The 14,962-nt window shown below is 45.2% G+C and overlaps 1 protein-coding gene across 1 annotated transcript in view; it reads right to left on the bottom strand.

The window, feature by feature from the left end:
- Positions 1-1,185: 1,185 nt before the first annotated feature.
- med13a (mediator complex subunit 13a) overlaps positions 1,186-14,962 on the bottom strand; it is a 63,121-nt gene continuing 49,344 nt past the window's right edge. The window contains exons 14-30 of the mRNA XM_040181330.2: positions 14,555-14,763; positions 14,005-14,201; positions 10,699-11,621; positions 10,214-10,381; positions 9,520-9,743; positions 9,070-9,259; positions 8,368-8,794; positions 7,993-8,224; positions 7,674-7,865; positions 6,633-6,856; positions 5,829-5,971; positions 5,557-5,715; positions 4,216-4,404; positions 3,633-3,760; positions 3,250-3,414; positions 2,542-2,642; positions 1,186-2,269 (exon numbers count right to left, since the gene is read on the bottom strand). Coding sequence (XP_040037264.1) covers positions 2,137-2,269; positions 2,542-2,642; positions 3,250-3,414; positions 3,633-3,760; positions 4,216-4,404; positions 5,557-5,715; positions 5,829-5,971; positions 6,633-6,856; positions 7,674-7,865; positions 7,993-8,224; positions 8,368-8,794; positions 9,070-9,259; positions 9,520-9,743; positions 10,214-10,381; positions 10,699-11,621; positions 14,005-14,201; positions 14,555-14,763 — 4,004 coding nt within the window. The 3' untranslated portion in view covers positions 1,186-2,136. The remainder of the gene's footprint in view (positions 2,270-2,541; positions 2,643-3,249; positions 3,415-3,632; positions 3,761-4,215; positions 4,405-5,556; positions 5,716-5,828; positions 5,972-6,632; positions 6,857-7,673; positions 7,866-7,992; positions 8,225-8,367; positions 8,795-9,069; positions 9,260-9,519; positions 9,744-10,213; positions 10,382-10,698; positions 11,622-14,004; positions 14,202-14,554; positions 14,764-14,962) is intronic.

Genomic DNA, 14,962 nt, shown 5'->3' on the forward strand with positions numbered 1-14,962 from the left:
TGAATAATACGAACTGACCTCGTAGTGGTGACAATTGAAGATTAATTAATGACAATGGAAATAACGTTACGCGTCTTGTGTGTTTGCGCTGCAAGTGGCTGACAGGTTTGATATCTACACCTGGCTGACGTGCAGATATTAATATGACATCATTCGACGGTAACTGAGAATGGGTTGTATTAAACGACCTTATCTTAATCATATATTTTAATATGATGTGGCAGGAATTTGTTTTACAGTGATATACGAGTCCAGACAATTACCTCTCTGTGACTAATTACATTTCTCTATTACATAGTTTTACCCTCCCGGTCACTGAGATATTGGGGTAAATTTCACTAAATAGCCAAAGGCACATTGACAGCAGCTGCTGAGGGATGACAGAAAAGCAGAGCAGGACCGCTGTGTATCTAAAGGACACTCTGAGCACAGCAAATTGCAGCAAATTCTCAAAAAAGAATTGCCAGCTGCTACAACACAACCTCAGGGCTATTCAGCAATTTACACGTAGGATATCCAACTCTGTTTAATATGCAAGTATATTCTGCTGCCTCTCCTGCTTATGAATACAAAAGTGAGAGTGCTAACACGCTTGCAGACCAACTACATAGTAGGAAAGGATTACTGCAAACTTGACCATGATTTCTCATCATCAAAGAAAACATGGCACCGGACTCAAATTTGTAGGGTTTTATTTAATATTGAATGTATTTTCTACACTCAAAAAACCACATACGTTTTGATGGTCAAATAACTCAAGCCAAAAATGATGAAGGTAAATAGATTTTTCACTAATCAAATCACAGCTTAACCTCTGCAGTAGAGAAGACAGTAAATGCTCTTCAATGCAAACAAGGGATATACAATGGGAAGCCACCCATAGCTGGTTAAAGGTTAATAACACCACACATTTATTTCTACACTGAAGTTAAATGGGACTGTCTGAATGTATCAATAACCAATAAGAAGTGGTGCGAAAGGATCAAAACTTCAGCCGATCAGAATGGTGAAGGAATGCGCTGAAAAGGACACTGCATGTTATCCCGTTCTCTCATATTCTCTCTAAAAATGTTAGACCTAAGGTTCGCTACCTCCAACCAATGCCAAAATTTCTTTCATTCCACGATCGGTCCTTGTCCAATTACTCATCGCCCCCCCCAAAGCAATAAACACAAGCACAGGGAAATAAGTTGACGCACTTTATTCCTAAAACAGAAGCCACACCACCAACTGCTGGCATGGCATCCATATATAATATTTATAATATATATTGCCGTTTGGTTTTTGTGTCTAAATGTGTGGTATAAAATACTATATACAACAATGTACCTCTTTATTTGAACACAGTGAAGTTCATTGCTGTACAAATCCTCTGTAGCTACAGCTTTGCTGTAAGTTGTCCAAGCTCAAAGGCATGGAACATAATTCTCCACTCTCATTCTTCTGTACATTGTGACAATACAAATATTCTGTCTCCATTACAAAAAATAATACTCTAAAAGCAACCTACGGGTACTTTATAATTTTTATGGGATTTTTTTTCTTGGTTGTTTTTTTTAATTAAGACGATTATATATATCTTAGACAAATTGCTTTAAAGCAGGAAGGTGATATAAACCTTCTCCATTTTTTATATATAAAAGAGGTTAAGAAATAAGACAAATTATACATTTAAAAACTTACAATAAATAAGATAGATGCAGGCATTTTAGTTGGATACTATTTCATCCAAAGGAATAAAAAGGAATTTGGGGTCTTAAAACCAAAGATCCATTTTTTCCACGATCAAATATGTCCCTTTTCTTTCAATAACTTTACAAATAAACTTGTCTCTCCAATACACACTGGCCATTGAATGTGCTGCCATGCTACATACCATGACAACCAATCTGTCATTCTCTCACGTTCATTCATTTGCATCTTTATTCCCTTGTCTCTAAGTGCATGTCTTTGATTCACACGGACTGGACTGTCTCAACCAGTACCGGCCGTCTGATCCCGTCTTGGTGCATGGCCAAGCTCCGTACGCCCGTACGGTTCTTGCCGTTTTTCTTCAGTCTTGATGAAACCTCCCTCTGGAGTCTTTGCTTTCCTCCTCTTTGAAATGCTTCATCCCCACCAGTAACAGGCTGTTAGCTACAACATGTTCATGATGAAGTTGTACATCTGGTTGAGCACCACAAAGTGAATGGGTAGACATGATCGTCGGTCCTGTGTAGCCGGGTCACACGTCAGCCAGGAGAGGGCGTTGTACTGCTCCAGCACATATCTGTGCAGATATACATTAGAAATGCAGAGTTATTTATAGCGTGACACACTGGGTTTGAAAAGATGAATTAATAAAATACACCTACAGTTTTTGATGATTGGTGAAGCAATACATAATAATACATCAAGGCCATTTCAATGTTCATGAATATTGCCGATTAGTATAAAATAACAACAACTTCCGTCTGAATCAAATATTAAAACACAAAACCCCTTTTGAAAAACCAGTCAGCGGGTTGTTAGTAGTAATTTGTGTGTTCCAGTGTGGTTTACCTGAGTACATCTGAGGTCTGATTGGAGTCGAGGGGATGGGAGTGTTTGCTGTGCAGTAGTTCATCTGATTGCACTGAAGACACATGGAGGTGCAAAGAGGCCTGAGAGAGGGAGCGAAGAGAAACAAGGTGTGTCAATGGCATTAAAACAACGTTATTAACTGTGATTACATGTCATTTAAATAATGACATGTCTTGTCCTCCTGTGATAGCAACAGTGAGTATATAGCTCATTCTGGAAGGAAAGAATCCGTGCAAATCAAACACCTCTTGTGTCCTCTGGTATTCAACACCTGTTGGGGTGTAATGGGGAAATGGTTTCCTGGGTTCTCGCTCTCACTACTACTACTGTTTTATACAAATAATAAGCAAGCTTTTAGAAATGCTGACAGAAGCATTTTGTTAATATTGGACTGAGCCAAGCTGGCTGCTTCACTAAACAGATCCTAGGTGAAGCTATTTAACAAACATGTGTTATTGATCTTTGAATCCAACACTCAGCAAGAAAGCATATTTCCCAGATTAAAAAAACGTGTAACGGTTCTGTAAAAGGAATGAAATCCCCACAGTTGTTTTTTTTTATTGTCCGGTATTTTCCTTAATATCTCCATAAAATTGTTGTTAGTTTAATTTATATAAAAAATGTGTAAAACGGATAAACTAAAAGAAGCCCACTAAAAAAAGGTGTGAGAGGGCCGCATCCGGCTACCTTGAGGAAGAGTGGACACTGGTTCTGTGCCTGCGGACAGGCTGACCAGAACCAGTCAGGTAGTGGGCCGGCTTTCGCCGTGGAGACAAAGTAGCCGAGTGCTAAGGGCTGCTGCAGGAGGTTCGGGACCTCTTCATGAGACTCCATACGGTCAGTACTCTGGCCCTGCAACAAGGGTGAAAGTCGTGGTTAGCATTGTGTCCATGTGTAATATGTACTGCATGTCTTTGGCCACACTGTCCAATCCTGCAACATTCTGACTCATTTTACAAGATACAGAGAAACAGGAGACATGCGGTGCTGCACCAAGGCTACTTCCAATATTGTAACACACAAGCATAAGGAGTTTGCCGTGGCCTGTGTGCATGTACAGGTTGACCCACCTTACTGCCATCACCGCCGTGGTGGTAATGAGAGCCAGGGGAGTGTACTGGTGAAGTGTTGGGGGAGATGTTGATTATGTCTGGGTCCACCAACTCGTTCTCCTGGTCCAGCAGGTCAAAAATCCCGTCTGAGGACAAGAAGCGATTATTTTCAAACGTACACATTCTACGTGACTCCACGTGTTAACCAAACGCCTCCTTCCTCCTGTCTGTGTGTCAAAAACATCTATTTGTGCCAATACACATTGCATAGATTAAAGAAAATATTTGGACATTCTGCTATTTACTGAATATGGTATGTGAGTTACCATGCTTAATATTACTGTCAATACATACATTTGCACTAAAGAGAAAAGTTTAAAACGCTCGAAGAGTACTCGAAATGCAGTAAGTGTTGAGGCATACACTACTTCAAAACAGATTCACAATAGACTAGAAAAGTAAACCGGAAAGGATTTGGCGGGAAAATGTACAGATTATATCGGCAAACGCAGGACATTCCCCTTCAACATCCGAGGCTTCCCGAGTCCTGCAAAGAGACTGAGCTACACAAAGTTAAAAATGAGGAAGCAGCCCTACTGACCGCTGGTGCCATTTAGAATGTCGATGTTTGGGTCGATGTTGGTGTAATTGGAGCTAGCCACTTGGACAAAGGCGGACGTGGGGAAGACCAAGATGTGGGTGCAGGAGGTGTCCTGTGGGGTGTTCAGCTGGGACGTCTGCATGTTCAAGGTGGTGCTGCGGCCAAACACAGAGCCTGTCGACACAGAGTCTAATGGAAGAGGAGGAAGGAGAGAGCGGCAGGTTAATAAACAGTGTGGCCAAGAAGGCCGCAACAAAATAAGAACTCTTGTCGAAAAGTCTTTAACCTACGACGGGTCAGATCCTTAAACTGGTCAGTGCTGAGCGTCATAGAACTGAAAGTAATATCAATATAATATCTGCTACCAGAGGAATTAATAAAATATTACCATTTACCCATGTGTATAGAATCTGTTGTAATAACCACAACGACTAGGTTTGTGAGCCCTTGGGATTTATTTAGTTCCCTTAGATAAGTGATACTACGGCATGCAATGTGCATTAAACAAGTTTATACTTAATACTTAAACAAGTATTGGGCAAACACAATTAGATGAAGCATTCAAAAGTGTGGGGAATATTTACATTCTGCCCATTTACTGGTTTGAACTGATTCAATTTCTTTAAAACACACTAATGAGTATGTTAAAAGTTGCATGACCCAAAGATTGGGAGCATTTAGATTTAGATGTACAACTCCTTCGAAATACAAATGCAATCTTCAACCAAGCACCAAATAACAATTTTGCAAATTTGATCAAAATAATGTAATTTTCAATGACAACACACAATTTTAAAGTCATATTCTTGAAATTCACAAATCTTAATCATAACGGAACCAGGCGTTATATCTAAAGCCAATAAATGTTACGTTTATGTTGTGCGTTACAATGATTGACTTGTCGTAGTCATTTGAGGGTAATACGGGCTTGCTGATCTTTTTCAGAAAAGCTTTTCAGAAAGGAGATGTCCTCAGCCAAGCATCGCTCAACACAATCCTGGTATGATGAACTGACAATCCCCTACTTGTTTCCCAAAATAAATCCATTGATCTGGCTCTCCATCAAAGGGCAGCTGAGAGGTTGTGCTTTATGAGCAAGAGGTACATGATCGCCCCTGCTATCAATCTGCTCTGGACAAGGAGCGTTGTGATATGCTGCTGCCATCCATCATGCCCCACACTCACACCCAAACACCAACGCACACATACACACATACATGAAGACACCTCTCTTGGTGGAGTAATGCAACTCAAATGAGAAGTGCATGTTAATACAGATAGTAAGTATTCTGATAATCTTTGTAATTTGTGCACACACACACACACACACACACACTGCACCTGGCATGATGATAAATGATCCCTGGGGCTCCATGGCAACCAAGCAAACGCTAAGGATGCTGGGAGTATCTGAGGCGGAGATGCCACACATTCGACACATTTCCTTCAGCCGGCGACTCAGTGACTGGAGGTTCCTCCTGCTCAGCAGAATACTCCAGTCTGCAACATCAAGGGAGGAGAGCACCAGGGGGCATGAACATGTGACTCCCCTGAATGTTGTTGTTGTTCTATGTCATGAAACATTACTTTAGCAACACTTAACTCCTCCTTACCTTTTAACTCTCCGTGTCCTATTCTGCCCAGTCGGCCAATCACCACCCTCCAGGGCACTGACGTCATCTGTACCAGCCCCAAGCACCAATCCCACAGCTTCTGCAGGCCAAGCCGCCGAACAGAGCCCTTTTTCCTGCGCGCCCTGCAGGACATGCATCACATGTCAAAAGCACTTTTCAAAGTATGTAGAACAGACATTAATAGACAGCCAAGGCAGGGAGTCAAGTGGACAAACAATGTTTTAGCTGATAGTCACAAGAACTGGTTTAACATTTTGTGAGCACAAGCTCTTGAGACAGGTGAGGGAGAACATCCCTGACTGACACGTGTGCTTAGCCTCTCAAGATCAATTTACACATGAGTTTAACCTGTTTGACAGCTGGCATGAAGTGATGCAAAAAAAAGAAATCTGAGTTTTGATGACAAGAAGACAATCTAAGTGTTGGTGACAGCTACCATGCACCTTTTGTAAGGTCACACACATCTGTTGTGGAATAAATGTGGAGGATGGTGGCAAGTCGCTTTCAAAAAGCACTGGTGTGAGTGCTACAGGCTACGAGGACAAAGAACAACCGGATTAGTAAACCTATTTCCACCGATCAACTGCACTAAAAACAAAAACACTTGTTTTCTGTCAGCTGACACTTTGTTACATGAGATTGGGTTAAAAATAGCTGTAAACCTTTAGGGTAATGCAAGTACACAATCAAACTAAATGTATCACATAGGTCTATCAGTTTATACATAATTGGGGGCTTAGACTGGAAGGTTTAAATATGACAGGTGGATGGTGATAGTTTTACCTGTTGGGAACATCGATGTTGATGATGCAAGTCTCCAGGAGTTCCCCATACAGGTCAGTGCATGTAGCCAGGATCCAGCGTTGGTCGTGAGACAAACAGTATCCAACAAACAGCACGTTGTATTTCTGCGACGCCTCCCCAAATGTCTCCCCGAGCTCCGTCTGCTTGTCCTTTACTGGTGCGAGAATGAACGGGGGTGTATACAGACGCAGACATTCCGGCCGCTGCGGATTGGGAGGGAAGATGTCAAGATAAAGGATCACGTCGTACTAAACAAATGCAGGTAAAAGTGGACATGCTCCGGATGCTTTACTTTTTTTACATGCATGACAGGCTGCAGGACTGTCATGCATGTAAAAAACAGGAACAGGACATCCTCTCTTTCAATCCTATCCTATCTGCTTGTTACAGCCAAGCTGACCAAAACAATTGACTTTCCTGGTATCTTTACAAGTAAAAATGTCCTTTGACTGAAATTGAGCCATCAATATCCCAGTCCTCCCAGCCAGAAAGCTCAAGGTTTGCCAGTGTGTCAAAGGGAAAGGGTAGTGCTGGCTGGAAGGAAGGAAGTCCACTGAATAAGGTCCTGATCTAAAGTGGCTCTTTGTCTAAACCTGGAGTGAAGATCCCATTATGGAAGTCTCATGGAGCTAGCCAAGCAGATAATGGAAAGAAAAACGGTCGTAGCAGAGGGCTTACAAGTTCCTTTAGTCCTGTTCCAGAGGAAAAAAACTATCAGGGTGGTTAGCACTCAAAACAGTATCTCATTGCCTTCTCTCTTTTCAGCAGTAAGCTGAACACAGCCGGGGCAAAAGGCTGGGTCATATGAGGTCAGGTTTATTATTGGCACACAATCTGAAAGTAACTGAAAAACTGCTCGGGCCACGGTGTCATCCTCAGTTTACTCGCCAGAGTACAACGCCAGCATGCTACTGATCAGCAACAGCACACCAGCACTACCCTTCTGCCTGCTTTACGGATGCCTTATTTCAAAACAATTAAGAGTGCCACTGCCAAAATGTGACTACGTGTCGCATTTACCTCCGGGCTCTTCAGTGCCGTGTCGATGGCCAGGCCGGGGCCGAAGCCCGTCAGTGACTTGACGTTGGTGGAGGTGGGCAGCGGCCGTCTGCACTGAGCGAAGACAGAGAAGGCGAGAGACTTGAGGTGCTGGGCGTAGATATGACGGTCTTCCCCTCGTACCGGCTGAAGCAGGTACTGGCACGGGACAATCTGAGGAGGAAAAAGACAAGTTGTTGGACAAGAGACACTTGCTCACACAACACTTCTATTTGTGCAATGCATTTTTTGAAATATTATCAGCAATGTAAGTGTGGCTCTCCTGGCTCTCCTTGCTTACCTGTACAGAAATAGAATTGCGGATGTGTGGGGGCAGGAATTGAAGCATCTCAAGGTAGCAGCGTAGCAACCCCAGCGTCCACACACTGGAGTGGGCCGGCACTGGCCCTGGGCCCCCGTCGGCCTCGTCGTAGCTGAAGGGGTCCACAATGTAAACAACTATGGCGGGAGGATACGTGATGGCGTGGGACTCCCCATCCGTGGGCATGCCTATCTTATCTCGTTCCAAAGTACTGAGGAAAGCACAGGAAGATCACACACTGTATTATTAAAAGTACCTCACCAACACCCCAGTTCCCCACCTCATAGATCACAAATACATTCTCATTTTCTTTTTAGAATTGTAAGGTGTGCAGGCCTGTCTGTTCTGCAGTACCTTTCCGGAGGCTCAGTGGGCCCCTGGGACTGGCTGCTGGAGTTCTCCCCTGAGGTGCCAGTATTCAGGGTGCCAGCCTGCTGCCCAAGCTGTCCACTCTGTGGGCCACCTCCTTGGCTCTGGGTGCTCCCAAAGGGGGGAAAAGAGCTGGGTTTGGCAGACGGTGTCCCGCTGCAAGGCTGGCCCAAGGATGTCACCAGACTGTTTGATGACGCGGTTCCATTCCCGGACCCAGTGTTGTTGCTGCTGGTGGTGTTGTTGTTGCTGTTGTGAACAGAGGAGCCTGCAGCGTTCACCGAGCCTTGCTGGCCGACAGAGCTGGAGGTGGAGCTAGACAGTTGTGTGGATGGTGACTGGCTGGACGATGGTGGGAGACTGGGCTGTGTGAGGAGGGAGCTGTCCAAAGGCTGTGATGCGAGGTATGGGGCTAAAGGGAGAAAGCACAGCATTGGACTTCCATTAATAACATCAATCACCAATTGAAAGAATTAAAACATACTGCCTTTACTCCATACTGCATTTCCACTTATCCTTCTGCCACTCACTTCAAGCTCTCTTTCAGACACACACACCACTCCAGCTAGCCTTTTTATTTTTTTGAATAAACCAAGTGGCGTCAAAGGTGGAAATTCAGCACAAAGAACCATTTTGGATAAAAAAAAAGAGATAACAGCAACACTACAGGCTACAAATTATACGTACCGAGGTTGTGTCGGCACACTTGTGCATAGAGTTTGAGCTTAGTGAAGGCCTCGCTGTTGCTACTAGCAGCCTTGAGGAACCAGTCGCTGACTGGCTGATCCACCAGGTTGTTGGCCCCATTGCCGCCGACGAGGACAATGCCGTCGGGGTAGCCTTTGGAAATGGGTCGGTGCTGGCCCAGTCGACATGACTGCAGAAAAACACAAGTGGAAAAGAACACAAGTGTGTGAACTGGTGCATGAATCTAATCTTATAAGACAATAGTTAGTTACTAAGCAAAGTATCCGCAGTGCATTTTCATTGATTAGGCTATTTGCCATGTTTTCACAAGACAGTGATCTGATCACGAATGATCTGACCAATTAATAATTAACTGGCAAACCTGCTACGGGGAGAGGTACAGCAACACAACATTTGGATAGCGTTCGCCACCTTCCTCAAAGTCCGTACCTCGTAAACGGCGGTGAGGTCTCGGAAGAAGCCCTTTGCGCCGCTGAGCAAGGCCTCGTTGTCAGGACAAACAACCAGGTACCCGATGTCCCGCTGGGAGCCGAAGGGATCCAGCAACAGCTTCTCCCAGTAGGGAAGACCAAACGGCGACAGCACCACAAAGTCATACTCATAACCCACCAGGAAGGTAGGGATGGGCAGCGGCTCTGGGGACTCGTCTGTGCCTGTGGGGGTGAGATGAAAGGTGGACGCCAAAGACAGGGATAAACAAAAAGGGCGGAAGGAGGTAGAGAGAAACAGAAAAAAACTGAGCAAGTGCTGTTCACAGGCGAGGTTTCAGCCACTCTCCCTCCACTTTTCCCTATCCACTATGCTTTAGAATGCTAACAAAGCTGACTTCAGCACCGAAGCGGAGCGACCAGAGTGATTATTGACCTAAATCTAAAAAATCTAAAAATGTTCTACCCAACACACACGCATTCCAAATGTTACACAGAAAAACACCAACTGCTCTTATCAACTCCCATACTTTCTTTAGAAATATTATTCATGGCAAGTATAGTCTGATAGTTCAATTGCATATCTGGTGGAAAACAATCCACTGACTTTAATGCAGATAAACTGGATGTTGGCAAAGCATTAGTCAGAACCGTGCATTGGTGGAAAAAGCTTCCCAGTTGGTCCCCAGCTTTACCGTAAGAGCCCCGTCCAGCCATCTTGTGGAACTGCTGCCAGGTTAGGGGACCCTGAACGCCCCACGATCTTACTGTCCTCTTCTTCTGGATTGCATCCTGGAGTATGGGCTGGAGGGACATCAGCACCCGCAGTACATCCTGAGAGCACAGCGCAGTCACGTCCACCGCTGGACAGCCGAGAAGTAAAGGAGAAAGCTCATGAATAATGACAAGATCATTCACAAGACTACTAAAGCCTCCGTGTTTCTCAACTGATCATCAAGTAAAAATACTTCATTATTATATATCAATGTTTACAAGCATTACAAATCAGAGCATATAAAACAAAGATTGATTTAGTTGAATATCAGGCTGTATCAAGAATACATGTAGTTTCTTAATTGTTTTTATCATTATTATTTTCATTCTTAGTAGCAGATGGTATCTTTCCACATTATCTGGAGTGCAACTCAGTCATTTTTGCGATGCATGAAAACTCTCTCACCGTTTTGCTTGCCCCAGTGGTGCAGGCAGGTGCTCTTGACCAGCGACTCGTCCACCTTGCCGCCCGACATGTTGTCCATGAACTGCCTGCCGTGCTCCAGGGCCATGTAACAGTCGCTGTGGTAGTCCCTCTCCTCCACCCTCACACAGGGCGGCACAGGGGCCCCACTTGGCCCCCGTGACACTATGTCATGCTCCAAGATTGAAATGGGTGAAAAGGGGTTGGTGCACTGGTCCTGTAGGAGGAGAATAACCTCATCTGGGACACGGTCACCCCTCCCTACTCCAGTTCTTTCCAGCGAGGAGAGCCGCAGGGCCTCAAAGCGCTTCTCTGCCTCTCTGCTGACGTCAGAGCCGCGGCCGATGATATCCAGCTCATCCTCCAGGAAGAGGCCCGAGCCGTTGCCGTAACGCCGATTGACCATGGCGCTGAAGCCGCAGCTGCAGGGGTCCTGAGCCTCGCCGACGGGGTCACTCAAGTACACGCCCACATCGGCTCCTTTTATGTTCATGTTGCACACGCAGATGCAGCAGCTGTCGAAGTTGCAGTCCTTGAAGAGGTTCATGACCGACTCGGAGAGGATGAGGGTGACGTAGAGGCTATGGGCCTCGGGGATGGAGGGCACGGTGGCCGGCTCTACCGAGTTCAGCGGTCGGCACGTGGAGGGGGTGGACGCTGGCGAGTACAGGTCGGAGTTCTCATATTTGAGCGAGCCCTGGACGCTGGAGGGGCCCCGGGGCGTGCGTGGGGTGCGTGGCGTGCGTGGGGTGGGGGCAGAGAAACGTGGGGTTGCAGGTGAAGGCAGGATGCCAGCGCCACTGTTACTTGGAGGGGCACTGTTGGATATGAAAGGCGTGTGGGTCTGAGGGGTGTAGGTCTGGTTGTAGTCCTGGTCCATGGTGCTGCCCACACTGGGGATGTTACTGAGGGCAGATAGACGAAAGGACATCAATTAGAAACCAAAAGCCACTAGAGTATATCTGACAGTGGGACATTTAAAGGTTTGAATAGGGATAGCCAACAAAGCCATGTGGACAATGTGCGAACAAACTCCTGTTTGATAATGAACAAGTATAACTGTTCTCATTACAGCTTCAAATATCAACACACAAAAAAGAGAGTAAATCAGTACTGCTGATTTAACCTCTGGTACATTTGATTGTGGCATGGAACTTGTTTCCCAACATCCAACTGTCCCACAGCATTTGTGAGGAGGGTTTGAGTAATAGGGCAGTCGGGCACGACAACTTTCACCAGAAAATCAATGCAGAGTGAGCTGAGACCGCATACGTGACTAACACATGAGACAACGAGAGAGAGAGCGAGAGAGCACATTATGTCCCTAGCTGTAGGTGGGGAACAACTCCTGGCTCAGACCCATTAGAGGAAGTCCCAGCACAAGGCTCTCTTCTGCAGGCAGGCCACAGCCAACACGGGACGCAGCCATTAAAGCAGCACAATGTTATGAGATCTTTACCGACCTTTTTGTCAAGCTCAGTCAAGTGCAGAGACCTTTTTCCCGCCTGCACAAGGAGCACGTCTGGCTATTCTCACCAGTCAAAACAATTGCCCATATTCCAATGGCTTGTAGTCCCAATTCAGCCAAACACACAGAGCAAAGATGACATTTTTAAAAGCAGTAATGATAGCAAGATTAGATAAAGATCACTGGTGAGCGTTTGAGACGGGTCGGTTAAATTAAATACACACGTATAATACGGTAACAGCTGCACAACGACTGATGTGGCATCTTTGGTCTACTGGTTGTCACTAGTGAAGGACTATGACAGAAGTCCCCTGCCAACAATGGAGAAGTAAGCGTAGAGACGTAGAGATCGGACTAGTGAGTGGAAAAAGAACCACGAGACAATCCACTGCCGTCGGCTGATCCCTCATCCAGAGGAAACCCGACTGAAAGCGCCAGCGAGAGGAAGGAGAGCCACGGTGAAAGCTACTTCAATACCCAGCCCTTGCCTGGCAAATGTCCGGTTACAGGAACAATCACGCTCACCAGCAACTGGAGGTCGGTGACTGATGTGCACACGTCTTTACAGAGAAATGGCTCATCCTTGAGTTCCAGATTAAAATCAAAGAAGATAATCCTTGTCAGTCCCACAGCGGGGAAATGTGCATGCTACACTTGATGAGCAGGACAAGGACTGCTGAGCGAGTCTCCAGGAGGACAAGTGCGACTGTGGGTGAGTGAGAGCACGGATACAAATACAGTCAATTTACAAGAGGAGGCAGACCCTGTTTAATGTCAATTATACTCGTTGCTGAATAATAGTCCAAGTTGATAAGACAGTGTTTTCTTGACGTTGAATCTTTTATTTTAAGGTCACATTGTCCATGCATTGCATAATGATCATAAATAATCTTTGAATATAAATGTTAGAACAACTTCAAGCTGCCATAAGCAGTGAGGTAGCATGGAGCCCCACCACTCCACTGATAATCCTCATCTTCAACCAAGACGTCATTTTACACTCATTTCCGCCTGAGGCAGCCATAAGCAGCCATGCGTGGGAAATTGAGCAGCCTGCTGAGGGGTTGTCCGGGGATCGACCAGAGGGTGTGTGGACAGAAAGGCAGCAGAGTAGGAGTGTATGCTTCTGTGCACACAAAACGAAATCCAGCACCAGCAAGCACAGCACTGCCTTGGCTTTTCTCCTGCCTAAGACTAAAGACTAAATTAGGATGCCTCAGTACCCAGATCATCGGGATAAAAGGATGAGGAATCTTTGAAAAGAGAAATCACACAGAAACAAGGCCAGTAAACGAGTATCAGCATCATTTTCACTGGAGTCGCTTGATGTGCTTCTGTGAAGCTGCAATTTAAGTGGACTATTTCACTTGTTGCACGGTACAGTGGTGTTGATACTCTTATTAAGCCTGGGGGTTTTCCGAGATAGAGAATGAAGGGGCGGGTGTCCTCAATCTGCCGCCTCCAGCTCTCAACAAAACTCTTGAAAAACGGGTCCTTCAAAAATATGGTGATTTCAGTATCGTTGAGTAAATACTATTTTGCAAGTCGAATGAAATTATTTTACGAGATATTTGGCATCTCTGTATTTATAATCATTTGCTCAATCTGAAACATAGCCCAACCAGGACACAGGATGTGCTACTTTAATATACTTTAGAAGTAAATATTATCTGGACCACTGCAGAGAATTTTAGATATTTCACATATACATAACAGGACAAGACCCTGATGAAAGATCTCCGTTGCATGATAACATGATAACAAGATGCTGAACAGCCTGTCATTTCAAACGTCAGGTAACAGGGGTGCGGGCAGCATACCAGTCCTTGTTGAGGAAGGTCATGACTGGCACGGGGTTGAGCATCTCCCTGCCCATGGTCCAGCTTGGTCGGTAAATGCAATCCTCTGGTATTTTGACCGGCGGGAGACACTGGCTGGGTAGCGCCTTCAGTGGGGCAAACATGGAGCAGCCTACGAATGGCTGGCACAGCTCCGGCTTGTATACAAATGAATAGTCCTACAGGATGGAAAGAAAATAAGACTTGGGTAAGGCAGAGAAATGTCTGGTCTGTTTTTGTTTCCATAACTTATATTCCCCTAAACACAACATATGTGGCAGCTTCTTCTCAATAACTGCTGGAAGGGTTTAATGTGCTGCTCATGGAAACTTCAGCTGGGTAGATACTTGTTGACAGCTGGATTGAACCCTGTAGTCGTAATTTGAAGAGCAGCCTCTGACAATGGGGACACTCGGCTTCTTCAAACTAAAGACCTATCCATCAATGACTCCTTGCATTTGGCATCAATGGTTTTGGTGCACTAAATACGACCTATTGGAGTCAATTGTTCTTTGTCACGGTCTAGACCCACCTTGATCTCACATGGCTTGGGACTGCAGAAGCTCTCCTCCACCTCAATCTTGAAGTGGCCTCCCAGAGATGAGGTGCCGTCTAGCATTGTCATGCCCGTGTTGGCCTCCATGCTGTATTCCTTGCTAAACATGTTCATGGGTGAGTACCCCATGATGTGCTGTTCTAGGGAGGGAGGCGTGGGAAACATCTGGTGCAGATCTGCTGAGCCTGGTGGGAGAAAAGAAAAAGGGTCCATCACAATATGACCTGGATCATTTAATTGTGCAGAAGATGTTTCAAATGCACACCTAAATTTGCTGATTATGAGGTACACATCATATATGTCGGTTTCCGTTATATGCCAGAAGATATTATAGCTACAAACAGCACTTTGTGCTTATTGCAAGTCGCTTTGGATAAAAGTGTA

This window comes from Gasterosteus aculeatus, chromosome 7 (genome assembly GCF_964276395.1).
Source record: "Gasterosteus aculeatus chromosome 7, fGasAcu3.hap1.1, whole genome shotgun sequence".
NCBI lineage: Eukaryota > Metazoa > Chordata > Actinopteri > Perciformes > Gasterosteidae > Gasterosteus > Gasterosteus aculeatus.